Raw genomic sequence first — 27580 nt, forward strand, 5'->3', positions numbered from 1 at the left:
CTACAGATCTCAGCCATATTCTCTGCTCAGGCGACTCTTTTCTAAGCGGAACAATCCCAGTTTTATTAACCTCCCCTCACACCGCAGCTGTTCCACGCCCCTAACAATGTTTTTTGCCCTTTTCTGAACCTTTCCCAGTTCCAATAGATCTTTTCTGAGATGGGGCAGCCACATCTGCCCCCAGCTGCCCCTGCCCTGGAGCGGGACCCACAGGTGCAGGGACGGAAACACCTGGGCAGGTGGGGGGAGCCCGGCCAGAGGGGCTGGCTCGGGGTTAGCCCCGCCCCCGGAGTGGGGAGGGACCGGAGCTGTCTGGTCCCCACCCCGCCCGGTCAGAGTCTCACTCAGGGAGCCCTGGCAGCTGGCACAGCTGCTCCAGAGAACCCAGGCGTCCGGCCGGGCCCCTGCACTCGGCCACGGCAGGCAGCGACCCCCTGGGGAGGGGCAGGGCCATGGGGCGTCGGCCCGGGAGCTGGGACCCCCCCACATGGGGCGGCCCCTGGAAACGGCTGCTGCTGGCAGGTGAGAGCGGGGGGGGGCACGAGTCACCCCCTCGGTAGTCCCAGGATGGGGCCCGTGCGCCCCCCCTCACTCCGCAGCCTGCCCCGCCCCCGGGGTTATCCCGTCTGCCGGACAGCTGGGGCCGGGTGGTGCCGAGTGTGGATTGTTCTTTGGTGCCTGGTCGGATCCCGGCCTCAGGGACACCGACCACCCGCCTGTAACCCGCCTCCGGCCTGTCCGTCCGTCTGTCTTTCTATCCCCCCCCCCGCCCCATCTACCCCCAGTGGTGTCGGCGGGTGGATATTGTGTCCCATGGAGCAGCTCCGATTTACACCCTCCGGGCTCCGGCCCTGGGCGTTTTCTCACCAGACTTCCCTGTCCCAGGCCCCCCCCCCCGCTCATCCCCTCTCTTCCCTGCCCCAGTGGGGTGGGGGAGCCGCCGGCCCCCGCTTACCCCGCGCTAACCCCGCCCTGGCCTGGGGGGGGGGTCAGAGCCGGGGGGGTCACATGTTTGACTCTCAGCGGCTTTGGGGAGACCCCCCATCCCATCTCCCTGCAGCTGCGGGCGGCTCCTGCCCCCCACCCAGCCCGATCCGCACCCCGCCCTCTGCTCTGCGACTGGGGAGCGACAGCTGGAGCCCGGGACAGGTCCCCCCAGTCGGGGGTTGGGTCTGGAAGGGGGGCAGGGACCGGCCCAGGGTCCGCCCCGCGCTCCATAGCCGGGTGTAGCCGGGCGGCTGCTCCCCGCTGGCCCCGACTGACCCCCCGGCCCCGGCCCCTCGCTGCCCCACTGAGACTCTCCTTCCCCCGCAGCCTCCGTCCTGGGCTCCTGCCTCCAGCCGGCGCCGGCCCAGACCCCAGTGTCCATCGTCCTCACCCCGCCGAGCCCCGCGCTGGGAGGGGGCGTCAGCCTGGCCCCGCAGCCAACGCCACAGAACTTCGTGTCCTGCAGCTGGTACCGATCAGCGATCACTGATGACAAAAACCTGATCCTCAGCTACTACCCACTAACCCCCCCGGTTCAGCAGAACGGCTCGGCCCACACGAGGCGGGAGACAGCGGGGCCGGGCTGCGTCCTGCACATCGCGGGGTTAACGCTCAGCGACAACGGGAGCTACACGGTGAAGATAGAGATACCTACCGCTACTATCCCGGTCCCGTCCATCACAGTGGTTCTGCCCGTCTATGGTAAGTGCCACCCCCAAAGCTGCGCTGATCCCGTCCGTGTCCCCCCCGCCATCCCCGCCCCAGCGACGGGGCTCTGGGCGTCTCCCCCGGGATAAGCCTGGCTAGGATATGGGGGAACCCGCCCCCAAACACAGACACCTGTGGGGTAGCCTGGGACTCCCTGCCCCCTGCTTCTCCTGGGAGCTGGTGCCCCCCAGAAATGTGGGGCCCTGGGGCCCCCCATCCTGCCATTACCCCCCCAGCTCTGGCCCTCCCTGGCAGTGCCAGCAGCGGGGGGCTGAGCCTGACTGGGCATAGGGGGGTCCCTGGGTTTCCCAGCACCCACCAGAGCCTGCCGTTCCCACCGCTGGCTGTACAGGGTCCGGGGTGAAATGGTTTTGCTGGGTCCCAGCTCGGGTCCTGGCCCTTGAGTGGGATCCAGCCCCTCACTGGCAGCCGCAGCAAAGGGGCAAAGGGCTGGGTCAGAGACCCTGAGATCCCCTGGGGCAGGGGTAGGCAACCTATGGCACTCGAGCTGATTTTCAGTGGCACTCACACTGCCCGGGTCCTGGCCACCGGTCCGGGGGACTCTGCATTTTAATTTAATTTTAAATGAAGCTTCTTAAACATTTTAAAAGCCTTATTTACTTTACATACAACAATAGTTCAGTTATATATTATAGACTTATAGAAAGAGACCTTCTAAAAACGTTAAAACGTATGACTGGCATGCGAAACCTTAAATTAGAGTGACTAAATGAAGACTTGGCACAGCACTGCTGAAAGGTTGCCGACCCCTGCACTAGGATTTGGGGCACACACTGGTGAGGGGGCTGTGTGTGTTGTGGGGGGAGCTCTCCCTCATGCCACCTGCATCGACCCTGCTCTGGGCATGGAGGAGCAGGCTCTGGGGGCCCAGCCCCCCCAGCCTCTCTGGTGCCCCCCCCCCAGAGTCTCTGGTGTCTGCAGTGTCCCCCTGCCTGTCCCAGCCTCTCCAGCTCCCCCTGGTGTCCCTGGCAGCCCCCATCCCATCCTGGTATCCCAGTGCCCTCCCACCCCACAGCTTCCTGCCACCACAGCTTCTCCAGGCCCCATTAGCGTCTCCCCCCATCCCGGCATCTCTGCCTTGCCAGCCCGAGTGAGCATTAACCTGCCTGGGGAGAGCTGGGTCGTGCTGCCCCGGGGAGCTGGCACTGGCGGCTCTGCCTGGGGAAGGACGGGCTGCAGGCGGGGGGTGGGGACAGGCAGCACCATCACAACTCCCTGTTCATGGAGCTCTGGGACGTGGCCCCCAGCGCTGGGGGGAGGGAAATGGCTGGTGCTGGGGGGCAGTGGGGAGGGGGTTGCTCCAGGGCATGGGAGCGGGGTCCATGCTGGATGTGGGCACAGGGTGTCCCATGCTGTGGGGGGGAGTCCGGGTTGGGGAAGGTGTCTGTGCTGGGGCTTCAGAGGCACATCTGTGTGTGATCGGTGCTGCTGTGACACCCGCTCTTGAGCGCTGGGTATTTGGGGGGCAGATTTGCCCCTTCTCCCTCTGGCTCCGTTGGGAGCTGGGCCTCTCCGGGACACTCCCCCAGCCCCATCCGTGTGTCCTCACCTGGGGCCAGGATGGGGTCACCCGGGCTCGAGATCAAGGTTCTGTGTTCGGCTGGTGGTTCCCTCCCCAGACTCTGGGGTGCCCCACACCCCCTGCCTCCCCAGGTGTCTGTGGGCTGCTCTCCCCTCTCTCTAGCACACCCTGTTCCCCTGCCGCTGGCGTCCATCTTGCAGTGTGATCAGTGCAAAGATCTTTGCACATCCTCGTGCAAACCCCACCCCCTGGCTCGCACCATGTGATTCTTGGCCTCAGTTCCCCTCCCTCTTTGCAGGGAGGAGCAGGCTCACTGGACCTGATCCTGGTCCCACTGGCCCCAGTCCAGCGCTGCTGCCCAGGCCCCGGTGGGAGTGCAGGTGGGATCGAGAGATTGACGGGGGCTGTAGGACAGGGATCTGGGGGTGCAGGAGCCTGTTCCCCACCGATGCCCCCATAGATCCAGTGCCCATCGCTGTTGGGAAGCCAGGAGCTGTGGTCACCTTGTGCCTCAACTTCCGGTGGCATGTGGGGCCTGTTTGTGTTTTCCACCCACACACACAGTAACTGGGGGCAGAGGGAGCCCTGCTGCTGTGGATGTGTGTGGGGGGGTCCCTGGGAGCTCTGGGGGGTACCTGCCAGGCCGCCCCATCCCTGGCTAATCACCCTGGGGCCCGTTCCCAGCGGCTCCTTGCCCAGGGAAGTGGCCGCAGAAGGAAGTTGTGTCTCTGGCAGTCGACCCATTTGCTTTCAGAGGGAGGTAACCCTGGAGATCTCTGTGCGCCACCCCCCTGGGAGGGACCTTGCTGCTCTCTGTGCCCATCGACTGCCCCCTGGGGCTGCTGCCCCGTGGGACTCAGCAGAGAACCTGGAGTTTCATCTGCCTGTGGCTGTGGGGCCTGGACTCCTGGGTTCAATTCCCAGCTCTGCCGCTGACCCTCTGGGCGCCCTTGGGCCAGTCCCTGCCCCTCTCCAGGCCTCGGTTCCCAGCTGTAACATGGAGACTGATCCTGCCTTTGGCCGCTTAGACTGGGAGCCCTTCAGGGCAGGGGCCGTCTCGCTATGTGTGTGTGCAGCACCCGGCGCGGCAGGCCCTGATCTTAGCTGGGGTCTAGGCAGTGCCCAGCGCGACGGGGCCCTGATCTGGGTCAGGGTCTGGGCAGCACTTGGCCCGACGGGGCCCTGATCTCAGTGGGGGTCTGGGCAGCACCCAGCCCGATGGGGCCCTGATCTGGGTCAGGGTCTGGGCAGCGCCTGGAACAATCAGCCACTGCGTGTTACCATAATCCACATAACAGATCAACCTGCTGAAACACAATGGAGCAAATCCATCCCTGGTGTAGGCAGCTCAACCCCTGGCTCTCGCGCTCTGCCCAGGGCAGTTCTCCAGCACAGGCCACGCAGTCCTGCCAGCCCCCCAACTGAAGCACGTCTGGCTGGAGGCTGGCAGCCCCTCCCTGCCCCCTGAGCCCCCCAGCCCGACCCCCTGGTCCATGGCACAGAGGCCCCGCAGCACGGCCGGGGCTGGGAAGCTGCAAACACCTGTTTTCCTCGGGAGCGGGTGGCCAGATGCAGGGAGGGAGTGTGGTGGGGCCCCCCGACGGGCAGAGTCTGGGGTGGGAACCCCGGGCGGGGTCTGATGGGAAGAGCTGGGAGAGCAGCAGAGGGGTGGGGTCCTTCCCCCCCAGCAGAGACCCACCAGGCCTGGCTGTTCGCTGCCCTCGGCCTCCCGCCCCCATTCACCGGGCAGGGGCCCTGGGCTGAGGGCACCGGGGGAAGGGCGGCTGGTGAGGTCACTCTCGGCTGTGTCACCCGGGGTGGGGGATGGGGGGGCGGCTGGGTCCTTGGTGCCTGGCTAGACCCACCCTGGGACCCAGAGTGAGATACTCTACGGGGTGTGTGTGGCACTTCCGCCCCACAGTGTCTCCAAAAACCCCCACATCGCCCTGGGGAACTTTCTCCTCCATGTGCCGTGGCCCCCACCCTGGTCGCCAGGGAGCCGGGAGCCCCTCCCTCCGTGAGCCCTGGCCCCGCCTCCCCACAAGTCGGGGTCTGGCAGGGTTATAGGAAAGTCCCCTGATAAGCAGCGAGCTGGTTAATGGGTAACTTGCTGGGGGAAGCAGGAGCTCAGAGCCCGACAATCCCTGCACCCAGCAGTGAAGCTGGTGGATCTATTGTCCAGGGCAGAGCGGCAGGGCAGGGGGTGGCTGATAATCACCTAGAACAGCTCCTGCGGTGTCCTTTGCCCCCGTGTGCCTGTCACCCCGAACCCGTCTGCTAATCCCCCCTCCCCTGGTGCGCCTTGTCGGTAACCTTCAGCCAGCGCCAGGGAAGGGGAAGGGGAAAGTGCCGTCAGAGTCGCTGTAAACCGTTAATAATTAACAGATTTGGTGCCTTTGAGGCCAGCAGGGGTGATTCTACCAACTAGTCTGGCTTCCTGCATAGCACAGGCCAGAGAATCCCCTGTTAGTGCAGTATGGAGCCCAGACACTCGTGTTAGCTGAACAGGTCCCAGCCTGGATCCAAGATGGAGGCTCCACCCCTGCCCTCGGACGACGTTCGTCCCAGGGGCTGGTCACCCTGCCTGGTCCAGCCTGGGCCTTTGTCTAACTGGGACGTGTCTGCCTGGAACTTCCAGCCGTTCCCTCTTGCTCAGCCTGGGAGCACTCGGCCTGGTGTTACCTCCCCAGGGAGGGAGGGTTTCTAGCGTGAGGTTTGCTGCCATGTTGGATTGCGATTCTTACCACGGCAGGTTCACTTACTCACCAGATCAGCGATCGGGGTCACCAGTGTTGTCAGAAGACTTTTCTTATTTCCATATAGCACGCAGCCGAGTGATATCAACAAGGAGAAAGCAGAGCACCACACCGGTAGCACTCTGACAACACACTTCTGACAACACAGGCCACCCCTTGGGGACGTCCTCTCCGTCACTCACCGCGCTGATATCGCCCATCCCCGCAGGGTGTGCTGGCCCTCGGGTTCTCCCCAGCACCTGCTCGTCCCCCCTGGGCAGGCCTGGGTTAACCCCAGAGCGTCTGTGCTTCCCCAGAGCTGCATCAGCCGGTCACTCGTTCCACCAGCCGCTCCCATCAGCGCCTCGGGCACCCGCTCTCGCCGGCTCTGCACCCAGCGCCTGCTCTCTCGGTGCCTGGGCAGTTCCGGTTTCACCCCGTGGGGTCTGTTCTCCGTGGGCTTTTCCCACGTGTCCTGAATCTGGATCGTCCATGGCTCCGGATTCCTTTCCCAGCACAGCCCACGCTGCCGTCTCTGCCTGTCTGTGCCCAGCGCCTGGTCGCTTGTGACCCGTCCTGCCTCCCCTCAGCTCCGTGTCTTTGCCCTGTGTGGGAATCGGACGTCAGCTGGGTGCACATCTCTCACCCACCCTCTGCCCTCAGCGCAGCCCGTGCTCCCTGCTCTGTCTCTGTCTCTGCCCCATGTCCTGTCCATCGGGCTCTGGGTCCATCCCGGTTTCACCCCACGTTCCCTGTGTCCATGGGATGCTCTCCCCACCCCCCAGCAGGATTGGGGTCAGCCGGTGCTTACTCCCCAGTGTGGGGCCAGGCTGGAGCTCCAGGGGGCAGGAACATGTTACCCCATCCTGGGACATACGCCCCCCCAGCTGCTCCCGTGTGCCTCGGATAACTGCCTGCCCCTTTCTGCCCCTCACAGGGGGTGTCTGGGGCTGTGACGCAGGAGGGAGCGGGGTGGACTGACCAGGGAATGTCGTCTAGTTTTACTGGGACTGTCTGCATGGGGGAGGGGAGAGAAGGGGGTGACTTTAATTAAGGGATGGTACCTGAGCCTGTGACCGGAGCCAGAAAGGGGGTGGGGCGAGGCGACACCTCTGCCCGGGAAACTGGGAGAGGGGGAGAAGGAGGGGGAGAGCCGGCTGGAGAGGTTTGGGTTTCAGTTCTGGGCTGGCTAGGAAGAGGCAGGGAACCCCAAGCTGGGGTCTAAGCTCCCTGCCCCCCAGAAGGACTTGACTGAGGGGTCTTGGTTGTACCAACAAGCTCTGCTGTAGCCTGCGTTCCTACTGTCCAATAAACCTTCCCTCTTACTGGCTGGCTGAGAGTCCCGGTGAATACATGTCTATCTGGGATGGTCTAGACAGTATTTGGGGACAGTATCAGGGGACTGGACTCAATGACCTCTCGAGGTCCCTTCCAGTCCTAGAGTCTATGAATCTATGAATCATAGGAAGTGGGGGGTGCAGGGCCCTGACTCCCCCACACTCTGTGATGGGTCAACATCACCATCTCCCCCTTTGTCCCCATCGAACCCGGGGCCGTGACCCTGAGCTGTGAGGCTGGGGGCAGCCCGGTTTCCTACAGCTGGTTCAAGGATAACGAGATCGTTAAGGCTGGAGACCGCGTCCCTCTGAGCAGCGACAACCAGACCCTGACGCTGGATCCTGGCAGCAGGAACGACTCGGGCAGTTACACCTGTCACGGGGTCCCCGGGCACTGCTCTGGAGCTGCTCCCCACAAGCCAGGCAGGACTCTGGGGAGCCTCCTCCCCCTCGGAGCAGCCTGTCTGCAGGGCAAGAAGCTCCCCCGGCTTCACCTCCTGGGTCTCTCCTTGGAGCATTCAGCCTCCTCTGCCCCCCCGTGCGCTTCCCCCAGCGAGTCCGCCCCAGCGGGGTCCTGGGGGGCCACAGGGTCCTGCCCCCCCACTGCGCAGGCAGACGTGACTCTCAGCCAGCCAGTAACACAGAGGTTTATTCGATGCCAGGAACAGGGGCTAACACAGAGCTTGTAGGTACCGCGAGCCGGACCCCTCGGCCGGGTCCATTCTGGGGGGCAGTGAGCCAGACCCCCACGTTTGCCCTCACTCCTCGTCCCCAGCCAGCCCCAGACTGACCCCCCGTCCAGCCCCTCCTCTCTGGACTTTGTCTCTGTCCCGGGCCAGGAGGTTACCTGATCTCTTTGTTCACCTTTAGCATCCCCTTGCGGGGGGGAAGGGCCCGGGCCATTTGTTGCCAGGAAACAGAGGGTCGGCCAGAAACTGAGGCCCCCCCACAGTATTCAGAGGAAACATTAAGAACAGCCCCACTTCCTCACAACGCTGCCAGCTCCCAGAACGCCACCGTCCGGCTGGACGTGGTCTGTAAGCATGAGCCCTGGCAGCCAAGGGTCCTTCCCCACTTCCCGGGGGAGCTCTGGCTGGTGGGTCAGAGATCGGGGGCCCTGGGGGCAGGAGCTGGAGGATCTGTGAGACGCAGACAGACAGACGTGGGGCTGGGGGAGCTCCAGCTGGTGGGTCAGAGATCGGGGCCCTGGGGGCAGGAGATGGAGGATCTGTGGGACACAGACAGATGTGGGGCTGGGATCTGTGGGAGCAGAGGGCTCTAACCCTGCAGGCCAACACGGAGCAAGACCCTGCAGCTGGGAGCTGCACTGAGTCAGAGCCAGCCTGGGGGTACGGGGCCACTTCCCCGCAGGGAGGGGACCCCAGAGGAGCAGCTTGGGGGGAGGAATCTCCATCACGGGTTCTTTAAATCCAGATCTCTCCAAACCATCTCTGTCTGGGCTGGGTGATGTAGGGGGATCTGCCCCAGGTTCCCCAGTGGCTCGCACTGGACAGTGCCCAGGACACCCGCTGGCTTTGGGATCTCAGGCCTGTTGGGCGCTGAGGTCTCTGCACCCGGAGGAGCCTGCGCTCCCCCCGTCCCCTCCCCAGCATGCAGCTCTCCTGTGTTTGCTCCAGATGGGCCTGACGCCCCCACGATCACCCCCCGCCAGAAGCTTTATCCACAGGGCTCCACCCTCAGTCCGTCCTGCCAGGCTGCCTCCAACCCACTGCACTGAGTGTGGGGTTCCGCTGCCCACCCCCAGCTCTGAGCTCCTGGTCCCCAATCTCTCCGTGGCCACTCTGGGATTTACACCTCTATGGCCAGCAATAACCTCTTCCGCACAACCACCCTGGAGATAGAGGTGCTGGGTGAGTAGCCGGGCACCGTGCCCTGTGCCCACCTCGTCTCGGGCACACAGAGCAACTGGGGCTCCATCGCTGTCTGTCCAGCCTGCGCCCCGGCCATGCCAGATCTGCCCTGTCTCCAGCCGGGCTCCCTGTCTGCTTGGGACGTCCCCTGTCGCCTGTCACGCTGCACCGACCCCGCGGGTCAGCACCGTTCCTGCGCCCTGGGCTCTGCCTGGCTCTGCAGCCGGGTCTGGGGTCTTCAGCTCAGTTCTGGATTCACCCCTCGGGCTCTGTTCTCCAGGGGACGCTCCCGTCTGTCTCCAGTCTGGATCAGACACGCCCTGTCGCCTGTCACTGCCGGCGCTGATCCCGCTCCCCGTGCTGGGTGCTCTCGGCTAGTTCACTTTCTCTCCAGCCACATCTGGTCCTCTACACTCTGGTCCTGTCCAGCTTCCTGATTGTCTCCTGCCACTCACTTGACCAACCTGGCAGCTAGTGCAGTTCACAGTCCTCAGAACCGGACCCGAACTATCATGAGATAAATTTCTTCTCTGTCTGAACCCAGGGTCCTGTCAGGCTGCGATTTCCACCTTTTCTACCCGTCGTGTGGGCCAGAAACTTGCCCTTTGTTAAATTGAAGTGAAGATTCTCCTGGAAATCACAGCACTCCAGGAGCTGCAGATTTAAAAGGGGGCATCCAACATGGCAGGAGTTGGCCAATGGCTCCCTCTGAGACCCCATCGTTCCTTGTCTGAGACGGTCTGTGGTGGAAATGGCCAGAGGACCCTTCTCACAATCCTGTGGGATGGCGGCTTGATCCCAGGCGCATGGAGGGGCAGGGACACAGGGTTTCTGTTCCCTGCACAGAAATGCTGCCCAGGGCAATGGTGATGCCCGACCAAATCCTGATGCTGGAGAACAGGACCTTTGCACTCACGTGCAACAGCTCCGCCTGTGCCTACACCGTGCTCTGGCTCCGGGACGGGTGTCCCTCCCAGCCAGTGAGCAGCTGGGGCTGTCCTCAGGAATCTGCCCCTCACGGTGTTGGGTGTCACCCGGAACGACGCCGGCGCCTACCAGTGCGAGGTCGGGAACCCCGTCAGTACTGAACGCAGCGAGCCCAGCACCATGACGCTGGCCTGTGAGTAACTGCAGCCCCGTCCCCCCGGCCGCGCTGCCCCTGGCCCTGCCGGCATCACCCAGCCATGGAGATGCAGCTGCCTCTGGGGTGGGGCAGGGGGCTGGTTAAACAGGGACCCCTCGCTGGTTCCATCCCTCCCTCTCTGTGTAGATAGGCCAGGCTCCTCCAGGATAGACCTTCCAGGACCCATCGCCCTGCCCCTTAGGGTCCCGCTGACCCTCACATGCATCTTGTGCTCCATCCCGGTCCCGAACTATCACTGGCGTTCCAATGGAACCAACTTATACAAGGCCGGGAGCAGCTTGACCTTTAACCCCACAACCTTGGATCAGCTGGGCACGTACGAGTGCCAGGCTCACAACCCCGTCACCGGCCTCACGGCTAGCGCAGAGATCATGGTGCTGGGTGACTAGCTGGGCACCGCGCCCCACGCCCACCTCCGTGTCAGGCTCACAGAGCGCTGGGGGCTCAATCCAGCTGGCTCCAGCCACTCCAGATGTGTCCTGTCTCCACTTGGACCCCCTGTTTGCCTGGGACATCCCCTGTCACCCTGTGCACCATCCCCACAGGTCAGCACCATTCCTGTCTCTGCAGCCAGGTCTGGGGCCTTCAGGTCTGCTCTGGATTCAGCCCTCGAGCTCTGTTCTCCAGGGGACGCTCCCGTCTGTCTCCAGTCTGGATCAGACACCCTGTCGCCTGTCACTGGCTGCACCGATCCCGCTCCCCGTGCTGGGCGCTCTCGGCTGTTTCACTCTCTGTCCAGCCACATCCCCCTGCGCTCTGGTCCGGTCCAGCATCCTGATACTCTCCTGTCGCTTCACCAACTCGGCAGCCAGCGCAGCTCACAGACCTCAAGCAATCACAAGATTTAAATCTGCTTCTGGCTGGGGCCATCTCTTTGCTGTCTGGACCTGGGGTCTTGTCGGGTCACGATTTCCACCTTTTCTCCCCAGTCGTGTGGGCCAGAAACTTGCTCTTTGTTAAATGAAAGTGAAGATTCTCCTGGAAATCACAGGACTCCAGGAGCTGAGGATTTAAAAGGGGGGCACCAACATGGCAGGAGTTGGCCAACGCCTCCCTCCGAGACCCCATCGTTCCTTGTCTGAGTCGGTCTGCGGTGGAAACGGTCAAAGGACCCTTCCCAGAATCCCGCAGGGCAGCAGCCCTGATCCAGGTGGATGGAGGGGCAGGACACACGGTGACACACTCTTTGCTCCCGGCACAGAAAAGCTTGCCAAGCCCACAGTGATGCTCAACCAAACTGAGGTCTGGGAAAATGGGAACCTCACCCTCCCATGCAACACTTCCCCCAGCGCCGACACCGTGCTCTGCTTCCGAGACGGGTTGTCCCTTGTGCCCAACAAGTAGCTGGGGCTGTCGCCAGACAACCGGACCCTCACGGTGCTGAATTTCAGCTCGGCCAATGCCGGCGCCTACCAGTGTGAGGTCGGGAGCCCTGTCAGCACCCACCACAGCGAGCCCAGCACCATGACCTGGCCTGTGAGTAACTGCAGCCCCGTCCCCCGGCTGCGCTGCCCCTGGCCCTGCCGGCATCGCCCAGCCATGGCGATGCAGCTGCCCATAGAGTTGGGTGTGGGGCTGTTTATACGGGGATCCCTTTCTGGTGCCGACCTCTCCCCTGACCTCCTCCCCCGCTGTGCAGATGGGCCGGACTCCGGCAGGATGGAGCCATCAGAGCTCCTCCCCCAGCCCTTGGGGTCCCCTGTGAACCTGACGTGCGTCTCTGAGTCCGTCCCAGCCCCGCACTATGGCTGGGTTCTCAACAGCACTGAATTAAAGGAGACCGGGAGCAGCTTGACCCGTAATCTGACGAGCCTGGATCAGCAGGGCAGGTACGTGTGCCAGGCACAGAACCCCGTCACCAGCCTGACCAGGAACAGCACCACCCGGGTGATCGTGGTGCTGGGCGAGTAGCCGGGCACCGCGCCCCACACCCTCTTCTGTCTCAGGCACCCAGAGATCCTGGGGCTCCGTCACTGTCTGTCCAGCCGGCGTCCCGGCCACTCCGGATCTGCCCTGACTCCAGCCGGGCTCCCTGTCTGCATGAGACGTCCCCTGTCGCCTGTCACTCCGTGCACCAACCCTGCGGATCAGCACCGTTCCTGCGCCCTGGGCTCTGCAGACAGGTCTGGGGTCATCACGTCTGTTCTGGATTCACCCCTCGGGCTCTGTTCTCCAGGGGACGCTCCCGTCTGTCTCCAGTCCGGATCAGACACCCCCTGTCGCCTGTCACTGCCGGCACCGATTTGTGCTGGGGGCTCTCGGCTAGTTCACTCTCTCTCCAGCCACATCCCCCTGCGCTCTGGTCCGGCCCAGGGCCCAGCTCCACCCCGTGGGCTCTGTCCTGTGGGGGCTGCTCCCAGCCGTGCTGCAGCTGGGCCAGACGCTGCCTGTCGCCTGCCAAGCGATGCCCGACCCATCCGATCAGCAGGTCGAGTGCCCTGCGCTGTGCCCGTCTCTCCCTCCCGGCTCCGTCCTGTCCCTGCCCCTCCGGGGCATCTGTCGTCTGTGGGACGCCCCCATCACACCCCACTGCAGCTCAGACAGCAGATTCCTGCCCCCCTGGCACCTCCGGCTGGTTCCCACCTGGGCCGGGCCTATGGCCATGGCTCTGGCGGGGGGTGTCGGTCTGTACCCGCTATCAGCCTACGGGCTGGCTCCAGGCCCCCAGCCGCACACCGGGTCTGTGTCCCTGCCTGAGATCTGGGCACTGCTGGCCCCGGCGCTGCCCCCTGGGGGTGGGTAGCGGATGGGGCAGATCGGGGGGGGGAGGCCCCATCTCTCTGAGCCGCTGTTTCCTCCTTCGCTCTGTTGGTTCTGTCCTGGAATTTACCCACTCGTTCCTTGTCTGCCTGCTTCCCACAACCCCCGCGCCCCTCGGTGCCCCCCAGCAAGGGGAGCTGGAGAGTGAATTAGCCAGCGGGCAGGACAGGGAGCTTGGAGGGGGACAAGGGGATGGGGGCTGCCCTGAGGGAACAGACAGGAGGGGATGTTCCCAGCCCCCCAGGGAAGGGGGTACAGACTGGAGGGGTTTCCTTGGCCCTGCCGCTGGAGTCCGGACGCCCCCTCCCCAGTCAGACTCTCGTGGGCCGTGGGGAGAACCCAGGGGGCCTGGGGCTGCGAGGCCCTTGCTGAGCTATGGGGCTGGGTAGGAATGGGGGGCAGTGCTAGGCTGGGCAGCTGTCCCCCACCACGACATCACCCCGATCTCCCCGGGGACGGTGAGCGGTTCTGGCTGACTGCCCACGATGCACCAGCGAGGTCACCCCCACCCCCGGCCTGGGTCTGGGATGGGCAGCGCCGTCCAGGTCAGAGGGGACGGCAAGGAACCGGCACAGGGCCGTGCCCACGGGGCAATGCCAGCAGCACCAGGCGACCTGTGGGGTTGTGACCCTTGAGTCGGGCCCAAACCGTCACGGGATCGGCTTGAAAATCCTGCTGTCGGGACGCAGCCTGGGATCTGGTACAACAACAGCCGAGAGTCTTCTGAAAATCACAGGACTCCAGGAGCCAGAGCCTCAGGGAGGCACCAATAACTGTGAGACTCAACGCCGGGGAGGGACCCTCTGCCAGAGCCCAGAAGGCGACCGCCCGTCTCCGCAGCTCTGAGGGGCAAAGGGCGAAGGACCCTTCCCACGACACCGCAGGGCAGTGACAACAGGACACTTCCCCCAGTCCCGCGGGGCGGTGGCCCCAATCCCAGGTGGATGGAGGGGCAGGACACACGGTAACGCTCTCTCTGTTCCCTGCACAGAAAAGCTTGCCAAGCCCACGGTGACGGCCAGCAAAACCCAGGTGCCTGAGAACGGGACCCTCACCCTCACGTGCAACACTTCCCCCAGCGCCGACACCGTGCTCTGGCTCCAGAACGGGTCGTACATCGCACCCAACAAGCGGCTGGGGCTGTCCCCTGACAACCGGACCCTCACGGTGCAGAATTTCACCTGGGGCGACGCCGGGACCTACCAGTGCGAGGTCAGGAACCCCGTCAGCACTGAACGCAGCGAGCCCAACACCGTGACGCTGGCCTGTGAGTAACTGCAGCCCCGGCCCCCTGCCGCGCTGTTCCTGGCCCTGCCGGCATCACCCAGCCACGGAGATGCGGCTGCCTCTGGGGCGGGGTGCGGCACCTATTTATACCTTGTTCTGCTGTCCCCTCCTTCCCAACGATCCTCTCCCATTGTGTGTAGATGGGCCAGAATCCGCCAGGATAGACCCTCCAGGACCCGTCAACCTGACCCTTGGGTCCCATTTCACCCTGACGTGTGTCGCCGACTCTGTCCCAGCCCCGAGCTATTCCTGGTTTCTCAATGGCAACAAATTACCCCAGACCGGGAGCAGCTTGACCTTTGACCTGACGACGTTAAATCTGGGCATGTACAAGTGCCAGGCTGACAACCCTGTCACCGGCCTCACGGCTAACGCGGAGATCGAGGTGCTGGGTGAGTAGCCGGGCACCGCGCCCCACGCCCGCGTCTGTCTCAGACACACAAAGCACAGGGGCCTCCGTTGCTGTCTGTCCAGCCAGCGTCCTGGCCACAGCGGGTCTGTCCTGTCTCCTGCCGGGTGCCTTGTCTGCATGGGATGTGCCCTGTCACTCCGTGCACCAACCCCGTGGGTCAGCGCCGTTCCTGCGCCCTGGGCTCTCCCCGGCTCTGAAGCCTGGGGGCTGGCTTCTCCAGGTGTGCTCTGGATCCAGCCCTCGGGCTCTGCTCTCCAGGGGATGCTCCCAACCCTCTCCAGTCTGGATCAGACACCCCCTGTTGCCTGTCACTGCTGGCGCCGATCCCGCTCCCCGTGCTCGGTTATTTCAGTGTCTCTCCAGCCACATCCCCCTGTGCTCTGGTCCGGCCCAGGGCCCAGCTCCATCCTGTCCTGTGGGGGCTGCTCCCAGCCGTGCTGCAGCTGGGCCAGATGCCAACCTGTTCATAGAATCATAGTCCAGACCCCTGCACTCAAGGCAGGACTCAGTGTTATCTAGACCATCCCTGACAGGTGTTTGTCTAACCTGCTCTTTGAAATCCCCAGTGATGGAGATTCCACAACCTCCCTGGGCAATTTATTCCAGTGTTTAACCACCCTGACAGGTAGGAACTTTTCCTAATGTCCAACCTAACCCGTTAAGAAGAATATTTTTTCTCCCTCCTCCTTGTTACAACCTTTTATGTACTTGAAAACTGTGATCGTGTCCCCTCTCAGGCTTCTCTTCTCCAGACTAAACAAACCCCATTTTTTCAATCTTCCCTCATAGCTCATGTTTTCTAGCCCGTTAATCATTTTTGTTGTTCTTCTCTGGACTTTCTGCAATTTGTGCAGATCTTTCCTCAGCATTCCCCACTCAGCATTCACAGCCCACATTAAGAACAGTCCCAGGTCATCACACATCTACAAACTTTAGAAGTGTCCTGTATTCTCTATGCCATTATCTAAATCACTGATGAAGATATTGAACAGAACTGGACCTAGAATCGATTCCTGTGGGACCCCACTCGTGATGCCCTTCCAGCACGACTGCAAACCACTGATAACTGCTCTCTGGGAACGGTTTTGCAACCAGTTCTGCACCCACTTTATAGTAGCTCCATCTAGGTTGTATTTCCCTAGTTTGTTAATGAGAAGGTCATGTGAGACTGTATCAAAAGCCTGACTAAAGTCAAGATATAACACGTCTACCACTTCCCCCCATCCACAAGGCTTGTTACACTGTCAAAGAAAACTATCAGGTTGGTTTGACACAATTTGTTCTGGACAAATCCATCCTGACTATTATTTATCACCTCATTATCTTCTACGTGTTTGCAAACTGATTGCTTAATTATTTGCTCCATTATCTTTCCGGGCACAGAAGTTAAGCTGACTGGTCAGTAATTCCCCAGGTTGTCCGTATTTCCCTTGTTATAATGAGCACTAGATTTGCCCTTTTCCAGTCTTCTGGAATCTCGCCCGTCTCCCAGGACTTTTCAAAGATAATCGCTAATGGCTCAGATATCTCCTCAGTCAGCTCCTTGACTATTCTAGGATGCATTTCATCAGGTCCTGGTGACTTGGAGACATCTAACTTGTCTAAGTAATTTTTGACTTGTTCTTTCCCTATTTTAGACTCTGATCCTACCTCATTTTCACTGGCATTCACGATGTTAGACGTCCAATTGCCACCAACCTCCTTGGTGAAAACCGAAACGAAGACGTCATTAAGCACCTCTGCCATTTCCGCATTTTCTGTTATTGTCTTTCCCCCCTCACTGAGTAACAGGCTCACTCTGTCCTTGATCTTCCTCTTGCTTCTCATGTATTTGTAGAGTTTCCTTGTTTCCTTTTATGTCCCTAGCTACTTTGATCTCGTTTTGTGCCTTGGCCTTTCTAATTTTGTCCCTACAGACGTGTGTTATTCGTTTATATTCATCCTTTGTAATTTGACCGAGTTCTCACTTTTTGTAGGACTCTTTTTTGAGTTTTAGATCATTGAAGATCTCCTGGTTAAGCCAGGTGGTCTTTTGCCAGACTTCATATCTTTCCTACACAGTGGGGTAGTTTGCTCTTGTGCCCTTAATAATGTCTCTGAAAAACTGCCAACTGTCTTCACTTGTTTCTCCCCTTAGACTTGCTTCCCTTGGGATTTTACCTACCAACTCCCTGAGTTTGCTAAAGTCGCCTCCTTGAAATCCACTGTCTCCCTCCTACCATTCCTTGATGTTGTCTTCCAAGCGACTCCCTGACCCATGATCAGTGCGTTGGGCACCCTGCTCTCTGCCTGTCTCTCCCTCCCAGCTCCGTTCTGTCTCTGCTCTCCCCCCGTGGCCTCTGCCCTCTGTGGGCGCCCACCCCACCACGCCTACCGCAGCTCAGACAGGAGACTCCTGCCCACTGCTCACCTGGTGCTTCTGGCTGGTTCCCACCCGGGCCCAGCTTTTCCCATGGCTCTGGCAGGAGGGAGGGGGGGTCGGTCTGTACCCACTAACAGCCCACGGCCTGGCCCCAAGCCCCCAGCCGCACACTGGGTCTGTGTCCCCGCCTGAGATCTGGGCGCTGCTGGTCCCAGCGTTATCTGCTGAGGGGTGGGTGGCTTATGGGGCAGATGGGGAGGCACCATCTCTCTGAGCTGCTGTTTCCGACTTCGCTTTGTTGATTCTCTCCTGGGATTTACCGGATCCTTCCTTGTGTACCCCCCCATGCCCCCCGCACCCTCTGTGCCCCCCTAGCAAGGGGCACTGGAGAGCGCGTTAGCCAGCAGGCAGGACAGGGAGCTCAGAGGGGGACAGAGTGATGAGGGGGTGCCCTGAGGGAAGAGACTGGACGGGACGACCCCTCCAGCCCCCAAGGGAAGGGGGTTGTGACCTGCTGTGCCTGGGGAGCCCTCACTGGGAATGCCAAGGGCAGGGCAGGCTGCAGATCCTCCCAAGACTGCTGGGTAACACTGAAGTTAAACTCCCCAACCAGCCACACGCTGTGCTCCTGATCCCCCCCCCCACATTATCGAGAAAGGGAATCATGCAGCCCCCTCCATTGCATTCCAGTTCCCTGGCTCCCACTCAGCACCTACAGCCTGGACAGTGAGAAGTTATTTAAAAACTCTGCTCACACACAAAATGTTCTTCTGACCCCAAAGGGCCAGTCACATTCCCAGGGCAGCATAAGCTTGGATCTTACTCAAAATCCCACACTGCCAGCCAGTCCGTTAGTGTCTAAAACTAAAGGTTTATTATAAAGAAAGAACAAGGAGAGAGATGTTAAATGGTAAAACTATCACATATACACAGAGACTTCAAAGTCCATAGGTCAGGTTCCTAGCAGTGTTGGTGAGTTTGCTGGCTTGAAAGTCCTTCTGGAAAACACCCACAGCTTGGATGGGTCGTTCAGTCCTTTGTTCAGAGGTTCAGTTTCTAGAAAAGTTACTCCAGAGGTACGAAGCAGGAATGAAAACAAAATGGAGACGCTGCAGCTGCCCTTTATATTCCTTTTGCCATGTGGCTTGTTCGTCCTGTGTCCAAAACACAAGCTGCCCAGCGCACGGCATGGAAAAGCCTTAGAGATCTGTCCATACGCAGCCCCCACATGGCTCGCTGACCCATCAGGTGTATCCCCAGCTCCTCTCCCTGGGCTCATTGTACCGCTGATGACCCTTGATGGGCCGTTAAGCAGGCTAGGCCGTGCCGCCAAGCTGTCTGGGGGGGTCACCCAGAAACACAGCACAAGTCTGGAAATACAGATACACCCTGTGTATCTATAACTCACAGTACAAAGGTGATACAAACATAGAAACAAGATCATCACGCTTGGCCAATCATAACATTGTCACGGATGCCTCACACGGCAGATCTGGCATGAGTCACTGCAATTTTATAGTATTGGTGTGAACGATATCATACAGTGTTCCAGATGGTCCATACAGCGCCACGGAGGGTACAGACTGAGGGGTTTCCTTGGCCCTGCCGCTGGAGTCCCGACGCCCCCTCCCCAGTCAGACTCTCGTGGGCCGTGGGGAGAACCCAGGGGGCCTGGAGCCATGGGGTCCTTGCTGAGCTATAGGGCTGGATAGGAATGGGGAGCAGTGCTAGGCTGGGGGGCTGCCCCCCTCACCCCACTGGGTCTTCCCGATCTTCCCAGGGTCAGTGTGAGCGGTTCTGGCTGACTGCCCACGATGCACCAGCGAGGTCACCCCCACCCCCGGCCTGGGTCTGGGATGGGCAGCGCCGTCCAGGTTAGAGGGGACGGCAAGGAACCGGCACAGGGCCGTGCCCACGGGGCAATGCCAGCAGCACCAGGCGACCTGTGGGGTCCTGACCCTTGAGTCGGGCCCAAACCGTCACGGGATCAGCTTGAAAATCCTGCTGTCGGGACACAGCCTGAGATCTGGTACAACAACAGCTGAGAGTCTTCTGAAAATAACGGGGCTCCAGGAGCCAGAGCCTCAGGGAGGCACCAATAACTGAGACTCGACGTCGGGGAGAGGGACGCTGTGCCGGAGCCCAGAAGGCGACCGCCCGTCTCCGCAGCTCTGAGGGGCAAAGGGTGAAGGACCCTTCCCACGACACCGCAGGGCAGTGACAACAGGACACTTCCCCCAGTCCCGCGGGGCGGTGGCCCCAATCCCAGGTGGATGGAGGGGCAGGACACACGGTAACGCTCTCTCTGTTCCCTGCACAGAAAAGCTTGCCAAGCCCATGGTGACGCCGAACCAGAACCAGGTGCCTGAGAATGGGACCCTCACCCTCACTTGCAACACTTCCCCCAGCGCCGACACCGTGCTCTGGCTCCAGAACGGGTCGTCCATCGCACCCAACAAGCAGCTGGGGCTGTCCCCTGACAACCGGACCCTCACGGTGCAGAATTTCACCTGGGGCGACACCGGGACCTACCAGTGCGAGGTCAGGAACCCCGTCAGCACTGAACGCAGCGAGCCCAGCACCGTGACGCTGGCCTGTGAGTAACTGCAGCCCCGGCCCCCGGCCGCGCTGCCCCTGCCCTGGCAGCATCACCCAGCCATGGAGATGCGGCTGCCTCTGGGGCGGGGTGTGGCACCTATTTATACCTTGTTCTGCTGGTCCCCTCCTTCCCAATGATCCTCTCCCATTGTGTGTAGATGGGCCAGAATCCGCCAGGATAGACCCTCCAGGGCCCGTCAACCTGACTCTTGGGTCCCGTCTGACCCTGACGTGTGTCGCCGACTCTGTCCCAGCCCCGAGCTATTCCTGGTTTCTCAATGGCAACAAATTACCCCACACCGGGAGCAGCTTGACCTTTGACCTGACAACGTTAAATCTGGGCACGTATAAGTGCCAGGCTGACAACCCTGTCACTGGCCTCATGGCTAACGCGGAGATCGAGGTGCTGGGTGAGCAGCCGGGCACCGCGCCCCACGCCCGCGTCTGTCTCAGACACACAGAGCACAGGGGCCTCCGTTGCTGTCTGTCCAGCCAGCGTCCTGGCCACAGCGGGTCTGTCCTGTCTCCTGCCGGGTGCCTTGTCTGCATGGGACGTGCCCTGTCACTCCGTGCACCAACCCCATGGGTCAGCGCCGTTCCTGCACCCTGGGCTCTCCCCGGCTCTGAAGCCTGGGGGCTGGCTTCTCCAGGTGTGCTCTGGATTCACCCCTCGGGCTCTGTTCTCCAGGGGACGCTCCCGTCTGTCTCCAGTCTGGATCAGACACCCCCTGTCGCCTGTCACTGCCTGCGCCAATCCCGCTCCCCGTGCTGGGGGCTCTCGGCTATTTCACTGTCTCTCCAGCCACCCCCCTGCCCTCTGGTCCAGCCCAGGGCCCAGCTCCACCCTGTGGGCTCTGTCCTGTGGGGGCTGCTCCCAGTCGTGCTGCAGCTGGGCTGGATGCTGCCTATCACCTTCCAAGCGACGCCCGATCCGTCCGATCAGCAGGTCGAGTGCCCTGCGCTGTGCCCGTCTCTCCCTCCCGGCTCCGTCCTGTCCCTGCCCCTCCAGGACATCTGTGCTCTGTCCCCCCCGCCCCCGACATGCCCCACTGCATCTCTGACAGCTCACCCTCCGTCTGCCTGGCGCCACTGCCTGGTTCCCACCCAGGCCCAGCTTTTCCTGGGGTTCTGGGGGGGGGTCGGTCTGTACCCGCTGTCACCCTACGGGCTGGCTCCAGGCCCCCAGCCGCACTCCGGGTCTGTGTCCCCACCTGAGATCTGGGTAGATGGGCCAGAGTCTGCTAGACAGACCGACCGGGACCCCTCACCCACCCCCTGGGGTCCCCTCTGACTGTGTCCAGCCCTTGAGCCATCGCCGGTGTCTCAATGGTAATGACACTAATGAGAGCAGGGGCAGCTTGACCTTTAACCCCACAACCTGGGCTCAGCAGGGCACGTCCGCGTCCCAGGCTCCCCCCCCGTCACTGCCTGGGCATCGGGCGTCGTGCGGTTAAGTGGGTCCCTGGGGGTCAGACCTAGCGCTGCTCCCTGTCCGGTGGGGCTGGGGTGGGCGATCCGAGGGCTGCCAGCGGCGCTCGGGGACCCTTTGCCGATGGTGTCTCAGTACATGGTTCCTCCCGCTCCTGCTCAGCCCTGCTCCCCCGTAGGGCCAGGTGCTGGGGGGCCGGACTGGGGCTAGCTGGGGTCTGTCTCCCCTGGGGTGACCAGACAGCAAGTGTGAAAAATCAGGACAGGGGGTAGGGGGTAATAGGAGCCTATATAAGAAAAAGACCCAAAAATCTGGACTGTCCCTATAAAATTGGGACATCTGGTCGCCCTGGCCTCCCCCATGGCTGCGGGCGGTGGGGGGGCTCCATTGTGGCTGGGGGGCAGGGGACCTGTCAGTGTCCAGCCCCATGGCCTCCCGAATCCTCCCCAAACCAGCCAGTGATAGAGCTGAGACCCCCCCCGCACCCAGTGCTGGGCGTGGGGGGCACTGGCACCACTGGGGGCCCCAAACCCCCCTGCTCCCAAGGGGGCTGGGCAGCACCAGGAGACCTCCCAGTTCCTGACCTTTGGACCCCCCCTCAGCCCACCACATCTTGGGTCCTGTCCTGGGCCCAAACCCGTCAGGCTCAGGGGACCCCTGGCTGAGCTGCCCCAGTGTCTCCGGGGGGGGGGGGCAGATGGGGGCTCCAGCCCCCAGGGCCTCATGTTGGGCACCAAGAGGGAGCAGCATGGGGAAGCGTGGGGCTGGGGGGGGTCGTGTCTGGGCTCCCTGATACACCCCCCCACCCCCACTTCTTTTCCATTATCTACAGCATCACCTGCAGACTCCGGTGGAGGCCTGTCGCCCGGAGCCATCGCTGGGATCGTCATCGGGTCGCTGGCCGCGGCGGCGCTGCTCGGGGGCCTGGGCTACGTCCTGCTCCGCAAAACTGGAGGGTAACGGCTCGGGGGACTGGGGCCCCTGGGGCTGGGGGCTGCCCCGAGCGCTGGTGAGGAGCGGGGTTGGGAGCTGCCCCTGGGTGCTGGAGGGGGTCACTCTCTCTGCCCCCCAGCCCCAGGTCTCTGCACTTCGGGGTCTCTGCTTGTGGTGATGGGTCCTTCCACCTCTCTGACCCCCAGGATGGGATCTCGCCCCACACGCCTCTTGGAAACAGTGTCCGGTCTCCCAGGGAACAATCCCTGCCCAGGCTGGCACCCAGCGCCCTGAGCCGCCCCAGAGCTACCCATCCCCACAGGGAGAGCCAGGGGCTGAGTGTGGGGCACAGGGTGCATGTGGGGGGATGAGTGGGTACGGGGTTTGGTAGGTGTGTGTGGGGGTGGATGGGCCGTGGGGCAGCGAGAGGAGGGGGGACAGGTCTGCAGTTTTGGGGAAGTTGGCTGGTTGCTGCCTGTCCCTGGTGTGGGACACGGCCCAATCCCACCCCCCTGCCCTGCGGGCTCCCACCCCCCGGGGTCACGCGGAGTCTGCTGTTTCCCTAGGGAGACCAAGCAGCACTCGCCCGTCGGAGGCCAGGCCGCGCCCGCCCACAGTAAGTAGCAGCCCCGCCCCTTGCAGCTGCATGCCACGTGCCACGCGGGCGGGGCCTGTGTGCCGTGTGGGCGGGGCCTGCGAGCCATGTGGGAGGAGCCTGCGAGTCATGTGGGCGGGGCCTGTGAGCCACATGCCTGCACCGCTGCTAGTGCTGCTGCCGCTCCCCCGCGCCATAGTGTGATGGACGGCCAAGCCCAGGGCATGATGGGTGTCCGAAACCGATTGCGGTTCGATAAGCTTTGTATTGGGAGAGGAAAACCAGGCTGGACCAGAATTAAGTTTAAAGCCAAGTGGCTGCGTTTATTTGGGGGATAGTTACAACTTTGGGCCGAGGGGAGGAGGCAATTCTTAGCTGGGATGTTATTAAACAATACAGACACACCCAAAAATCATTAACAATACAACTCTATACTGCTCACTGCTTCACACTGAGTAGGCAGACACACCAATTACACAAGGAGGAAATCGGGTTCGTCAGGGTGGTGCCCGGTGCAACACAGAAAAAGAGACCCACAGGCCCCTGCCTCAGCCACCCTTGCTTTCACACTGAGGGATTTACCCAGAGTGTGGTGCGGCTGCGATTGTGCAGGTTCCACTCACACAGACCGCGGGGACAGAAACCCCTTGGTCAGCTAATCCCCAGGTGGAGACAGCACCCAGCACCAAGCACTCCAGACAAAGACAGAGCAGTAACTCACACAACCTAAAACAGTCTACAATTAACTATCTATTAAACCCAGAACAACTATACAAACTAGACAGCTGTGCAATTATGAGCTCAGTGATTCACTCTCACACACTTGGTCCCGAGTTAGGGAGGGGGAGAGAAGAGAGGGAGCTAGGCAAGCAAACTGCCAGAAATTAGAAGGCAAATACCGCACTCCAGGCGCAGCTGAGCAGCAGAGCAGACGCCAGGAGCATGACGAGCTGACGGAAATGGATCCAAGACGACACGACCCGAGCTAGCGATACCGGGAGGAGATCCTGGCTGCAGGGTTGATCAGGCCCTTCAGCTGCCACGCGGACACTCCACGAAGATTTTGGGGGGAAACCTAGTTTTATTCGAAGGGTCTCACTCACTCCCTCGTGTCAGCCTCTGATTGGTCCCTGGCTCCTACACCCTCCAGGCTCTGAGCTGGTGCCCCCCACGCCAACGGGTGACCAGGCCAAAAAGAGCGGGAAAATGCACATGGCACTAGAATGTTGCACGCGACACCACGGGGTCGCTGGGCAGAATTAGGTCTCTGCCCTTTCCTGTGGAACAAGAACCTGGGCCAAGATGGAGGCTGCCTTGTCCTTTTAGCAGAACAAGATGGCCGTGGACCGACAATTGGCCATACAGAAGCCATAACTAATGTATGGGGTTGCGACAATGGGAAACTCCCCGGCCAGACAGGAAGTGACATCACAGCCGCGCCAGTCCCCGTTTCCAAGAGCCCGTCTGGGATTCTCTTCCCCCAGGCTGGGTCCCGGGTCCCCCGTCGCTGCTCTGGGCTGTGGGTGTCACGGGCTCCGGACAGGGCCGGTGCAACCATTTAGGCGACCTAGGCGGTCACCTAGGGCACTGGGATTTGGGGGGCGCCATTTTCTTCGGCAGCGACCGCAGCAGTCGGATCTCTGGTCGCCGCCGGCATTTAGGCGGAGGGAGCTGGGGCAGGGGGGCGCGGGGAGGGCCGCCTGCAGCAAGTAAGGGGGGGGGCGGCATGCAGGGGAACTCCCCGCCCCAGCTCCACCTCCTCCCCGAGCACACCATGGCCCCTTCACTTCTCCCACCTCCCAGGCTTGTTCATGGAATCATAGATTATTAGGGTTGGAAGGGACCTCAGGAGATTGTCTAGTCCCACCCCCTGCTCAAAGCAGGACCAATCCCCAAATGGCCCCCTCAAGGATTGCGGTGTCAATCAGCGTAGGCGCCGCAAGCCTGGGAGGCGGGAGAAGTGAAGCAGGGATGGCATGCTCGGGGTGCTCGTGCGCGGAGCAGGGGTGAGCTGGGGCGGTGCCTCAGAGTGGGGTGGGGCCTCAGGGTGGGGGTGGGAGCTGCCACAATGGGGACACCTCAGGGCGGAGGGGGGGAGTTGCTGCGGGGTAAGGGGGGCGCCTCAGGGCGGGGGTGCGGGGGGGGGAAGTTTTGCCTAGGGCACGAAACATCCTTGCACTGGCCCTGGCTCCGGGTGCCCCCCACTCCCGCCACACCCGGTGCTGGGAACTCTGGGGGCAACCGCGGAGATGGGGTGAGGGGTCACTTGGGCCTGGGGTTCCCTGCTTATCCCACCCCCTTCCCTCTGTCAACCCCCCCTTGCTCCCCCCAAACCTGCGTGGCTGGGGCTGGGAACTGGGGCAGCACCGCGGAAACGCAGGCTGGGGGTCACGTGGCCAAGGGGTTCCCTGCTTATTCCCTCCCCATCCCCCCATCTCCCCCTTCCCTCCCCTCCCCACCCCACCCCCCCCCGGGTTCACCATCCTGGTGCAAGGAGCCCCCCCCAGGACCCCTGCTGAACCCCTGGGGGCCACCATGGCTGCAGCCACTAACCCAGCTGGTGCTTCGCCTGCTGCCACTAACTCCGCACGGGCCCTGCTGCCCCGGGGGGGGGGGGTGTCACTGCTTGGCTGGGGGGGGGCTGCGCCCTGGGACTGTCGTGTTTCTAACCCCGTCTGTCTCCTGTCTCTGTCCTTCAGACGAGGGCGTCGGTGGCAGCAAACCCACCTTGGTAAGGAGCCTTCGTGTCCAGCCGCAGAACTCCTGGGTTCTATCCCGCTGCTGGGAGGGGAGGGGAGGGGGGTCAGAGCAGGGGGGCTGGGAACCAGGACTCCTGGGTTCTCTCCCCAGCTCTGGGAGGGGAGTGGGGACTGGAGGGTTGTGGGGGCGTGGACTGAGAGCCAGGACTCCTGGGTTCTCTCCCTGGCTCTGGAAGGGGAGTAGGGGCTGGTAGGTTAGAGAAGGGGGGGCTGGGAGCCAGGACCGGGGCGGCTCTACGTTTTTGGCCGCCCCAAGCAGTCATGCACGGGAGGCGCCCCGGAGCCGCGGGAGCAGCGGACCTCCCGCGGGCCTGACTGCAGAGGGTCCGCTGGTCCCGCGTGGCTCGGCTGGACCTCCCGCAGCTGCGGACTGTTCGCGGTCCGGCGGCTCCGCTTGAGCTGCCGCAGTCATGCCTGCGGGAGGTCCAGCCGAGCCGCGGGACGAGCGCCCTCTCCGCAGTCATGCCTGCGGCAGGTCCGGTCGTCCCGGGGCTCCGGTGGACCTCCCGCAGGCATGACTGTGGCAGGTCCGCCGGCCCAGTCTGCCGCCCCCCCCCGGCCGCAGGGGACGCCCCCTAGATTTTGCCGCCCTAGGCACCAGCTTGTTTTGCTGGTGCCTAGAGCCGCCCCTGGCCAGGACTCCTGGGTTCTCTCTCCAGCTCTGGGAGAGGAGTGGGGACTGAAGGGTTGTGGGGGCGTGGACTGGGAGCCAGGACTCCTGGGTTCTCTCCCTGGCTCTGGGAGGGGAGTAGGGGCTGGTAGGTTAGAGAAGTGGGGGCTGGGAGCCAGGACTCCTGGGTTCTCTCTCCAGCTCGGGAGGGGAGTGGGGTCTGGTGGGTTAGAGCAGGGGGCTGGGAGCCAGGACTCCTGGGTTCTCTCTCCAGCTCTGGGAGGGGAGTGGGGGCTGGTGGTTAGAGCAGGGGGGACTGGGAGCCAGGACTCCTGGGTTCTTTCCCCGGCTCTGGGAGGGGAATGGGGGCTGGTGGTTAGAGCAGGGGGGGCTGGGAGCCAGGACTCCTGGGTTCTTTCCCCGGCTCTGGGAGGGGAATGGGGGCTGGTGGTTAGAGCAGGGGGCTGGGAGCCAGGACTCCTGGGTTCTCTGATCTGGCTTTTCCGTCTCCCAGGGTGAGGAAGACATTCAGTATTCTACACTCGCCTTCAGCGCAGGAGACCAGAAGCCGCCGCCCGGGCCCCAGACCCCCCCTGAGGGCGGCACCGTCTACTCGGAAATCAGAAAAAAATGACTGTGATTTGCTTGGGACCTCGGGAATCACTGCACCCACCTACCCCACCACCACCGCCCAGGGGTGCTTCTGCAGCCCCCCCCATGAAGCACTCACTGGGGGGCAGCTCCGGTCCCACCTACCCCCTGCCCGCTGGGCACAATGAATGTGATACCCTCCGCGGGTGAGGCCGTCAGGACTCCGGAGGGGTTCTGGGAGGGGAGGGGGGTCTAGTGGTCAGAGCAGGGGGCTGGGAGCCAGGACTCCTGGGTTCACCTCTGCTTTGCACAGGGGTCGGGGCTGGGGGGGGGGAAGGTGCTGTGCAGTGGGGGATGGTCTGTGTGGGGGGCTGACGGATAACGGCGACACCCCCCACCCCAGGCTGCGCTGTCAGTGCTGGCTGGGCGTGGGGCGTGGATCTGGGCAGCCCCGGTGCAGGGGTGAGATGGCGCCGTCACCCCATAGCATCTCAGCCCAGAGCCCTGTGCCCCCCCAGCTCTCCGCATCCCCCTCCCCGAGCCTCCCGAGGTGCAGGGCGGTTGTGCTGCTGGGGGGGGGGCGGGGAATGATTGTGTGGGGCGCGGGGTGTCGCTTACAGTGGGTGGGACTGGCTGATCGGGGGTTTGTACCGTGATTGACGCTGTTTGTAATAAAACAAAATGTCAAAACTCCCCCCACGAGTGCTGGGGGAGGGGGCGGGCGGGGACGGGCCAACGCTGGGGGTGGGGACACAGGGACACGGGGACACGCAGACACTGGGTGTCGGACACACATGGACACGGGTGGGAGGACACGGGGAGACAGACAGACGCACTGTCACGCAGTGTGGGGGAGTCAGGGCCCTGCACCCCCTTCCTGGGACTCCCAGGGACTCTCAGCCAGCCAGTAACACAGCAG

The 27580-nt window shown here is 62.4% G+C and overlaps 1 protein-coding gene across 3 annotated transcripts; it reads left to right on the forward strand.

Annotated features, from left to right (window-relative positions):
• The first annotated feature begins 259 nt into the window (after positions 1–259).
• On the forward strand, positions 260–27298 carry LOC120390768 (carcinoembryonic antigen-related cell adhesion molecule 21-like). 3 transcript variants are annotated; one of them, XM_039513626.1, is made up of 9 exons: positions 270–522; positions 1315–1689; positions 14077–14352; positions 14513–14764; positions 19467–19742; positions 22006–22129; positions 22673–22722; positions 25401–25432; positions 26585–26974. In XM_039513626.1, exons 1-9 carry the CDS (start codon positions 453–455, stop codon positions 26702–26704), a joined length of 1575 nt encoding a protein of 524 aa, XP_039369560.1. In that variant the 5' UTR covers positions 270–452; the 3' UTR covers positions 26705–26974. The 3 variants fall into 3 exon arrangements, with proteins under 3 accessions (XP_039369561.1, XP_039369560.1, XP_039369562.1); XM_039513627.1 differs by lacking the exon at positions 22673–22722 and having other exon boundaries at positions 260–522; positions 26585–27298; XM_039513628.1 differs by lacking the exon at positions 19467–19742 and having other exon boundaries at positions 271–522; positions 26585–26973.
• The last annotated feature ends 282 nt before the right edge of the window (positions 27299–27580 follow it).

Source organism: Mauremys reevesii, linkage group 24 (assembly GCF_016161935.1).
Source record: "Mauremys reevesii isolate NIE-2019 linkage group 24, ASM1616193v1, whole genome shotgun sequence".
NCBI lineage: Eukaryota > Metazoa > Chordata > Testudines > Geoemydidae > Mauremys > Mauremys reevesii.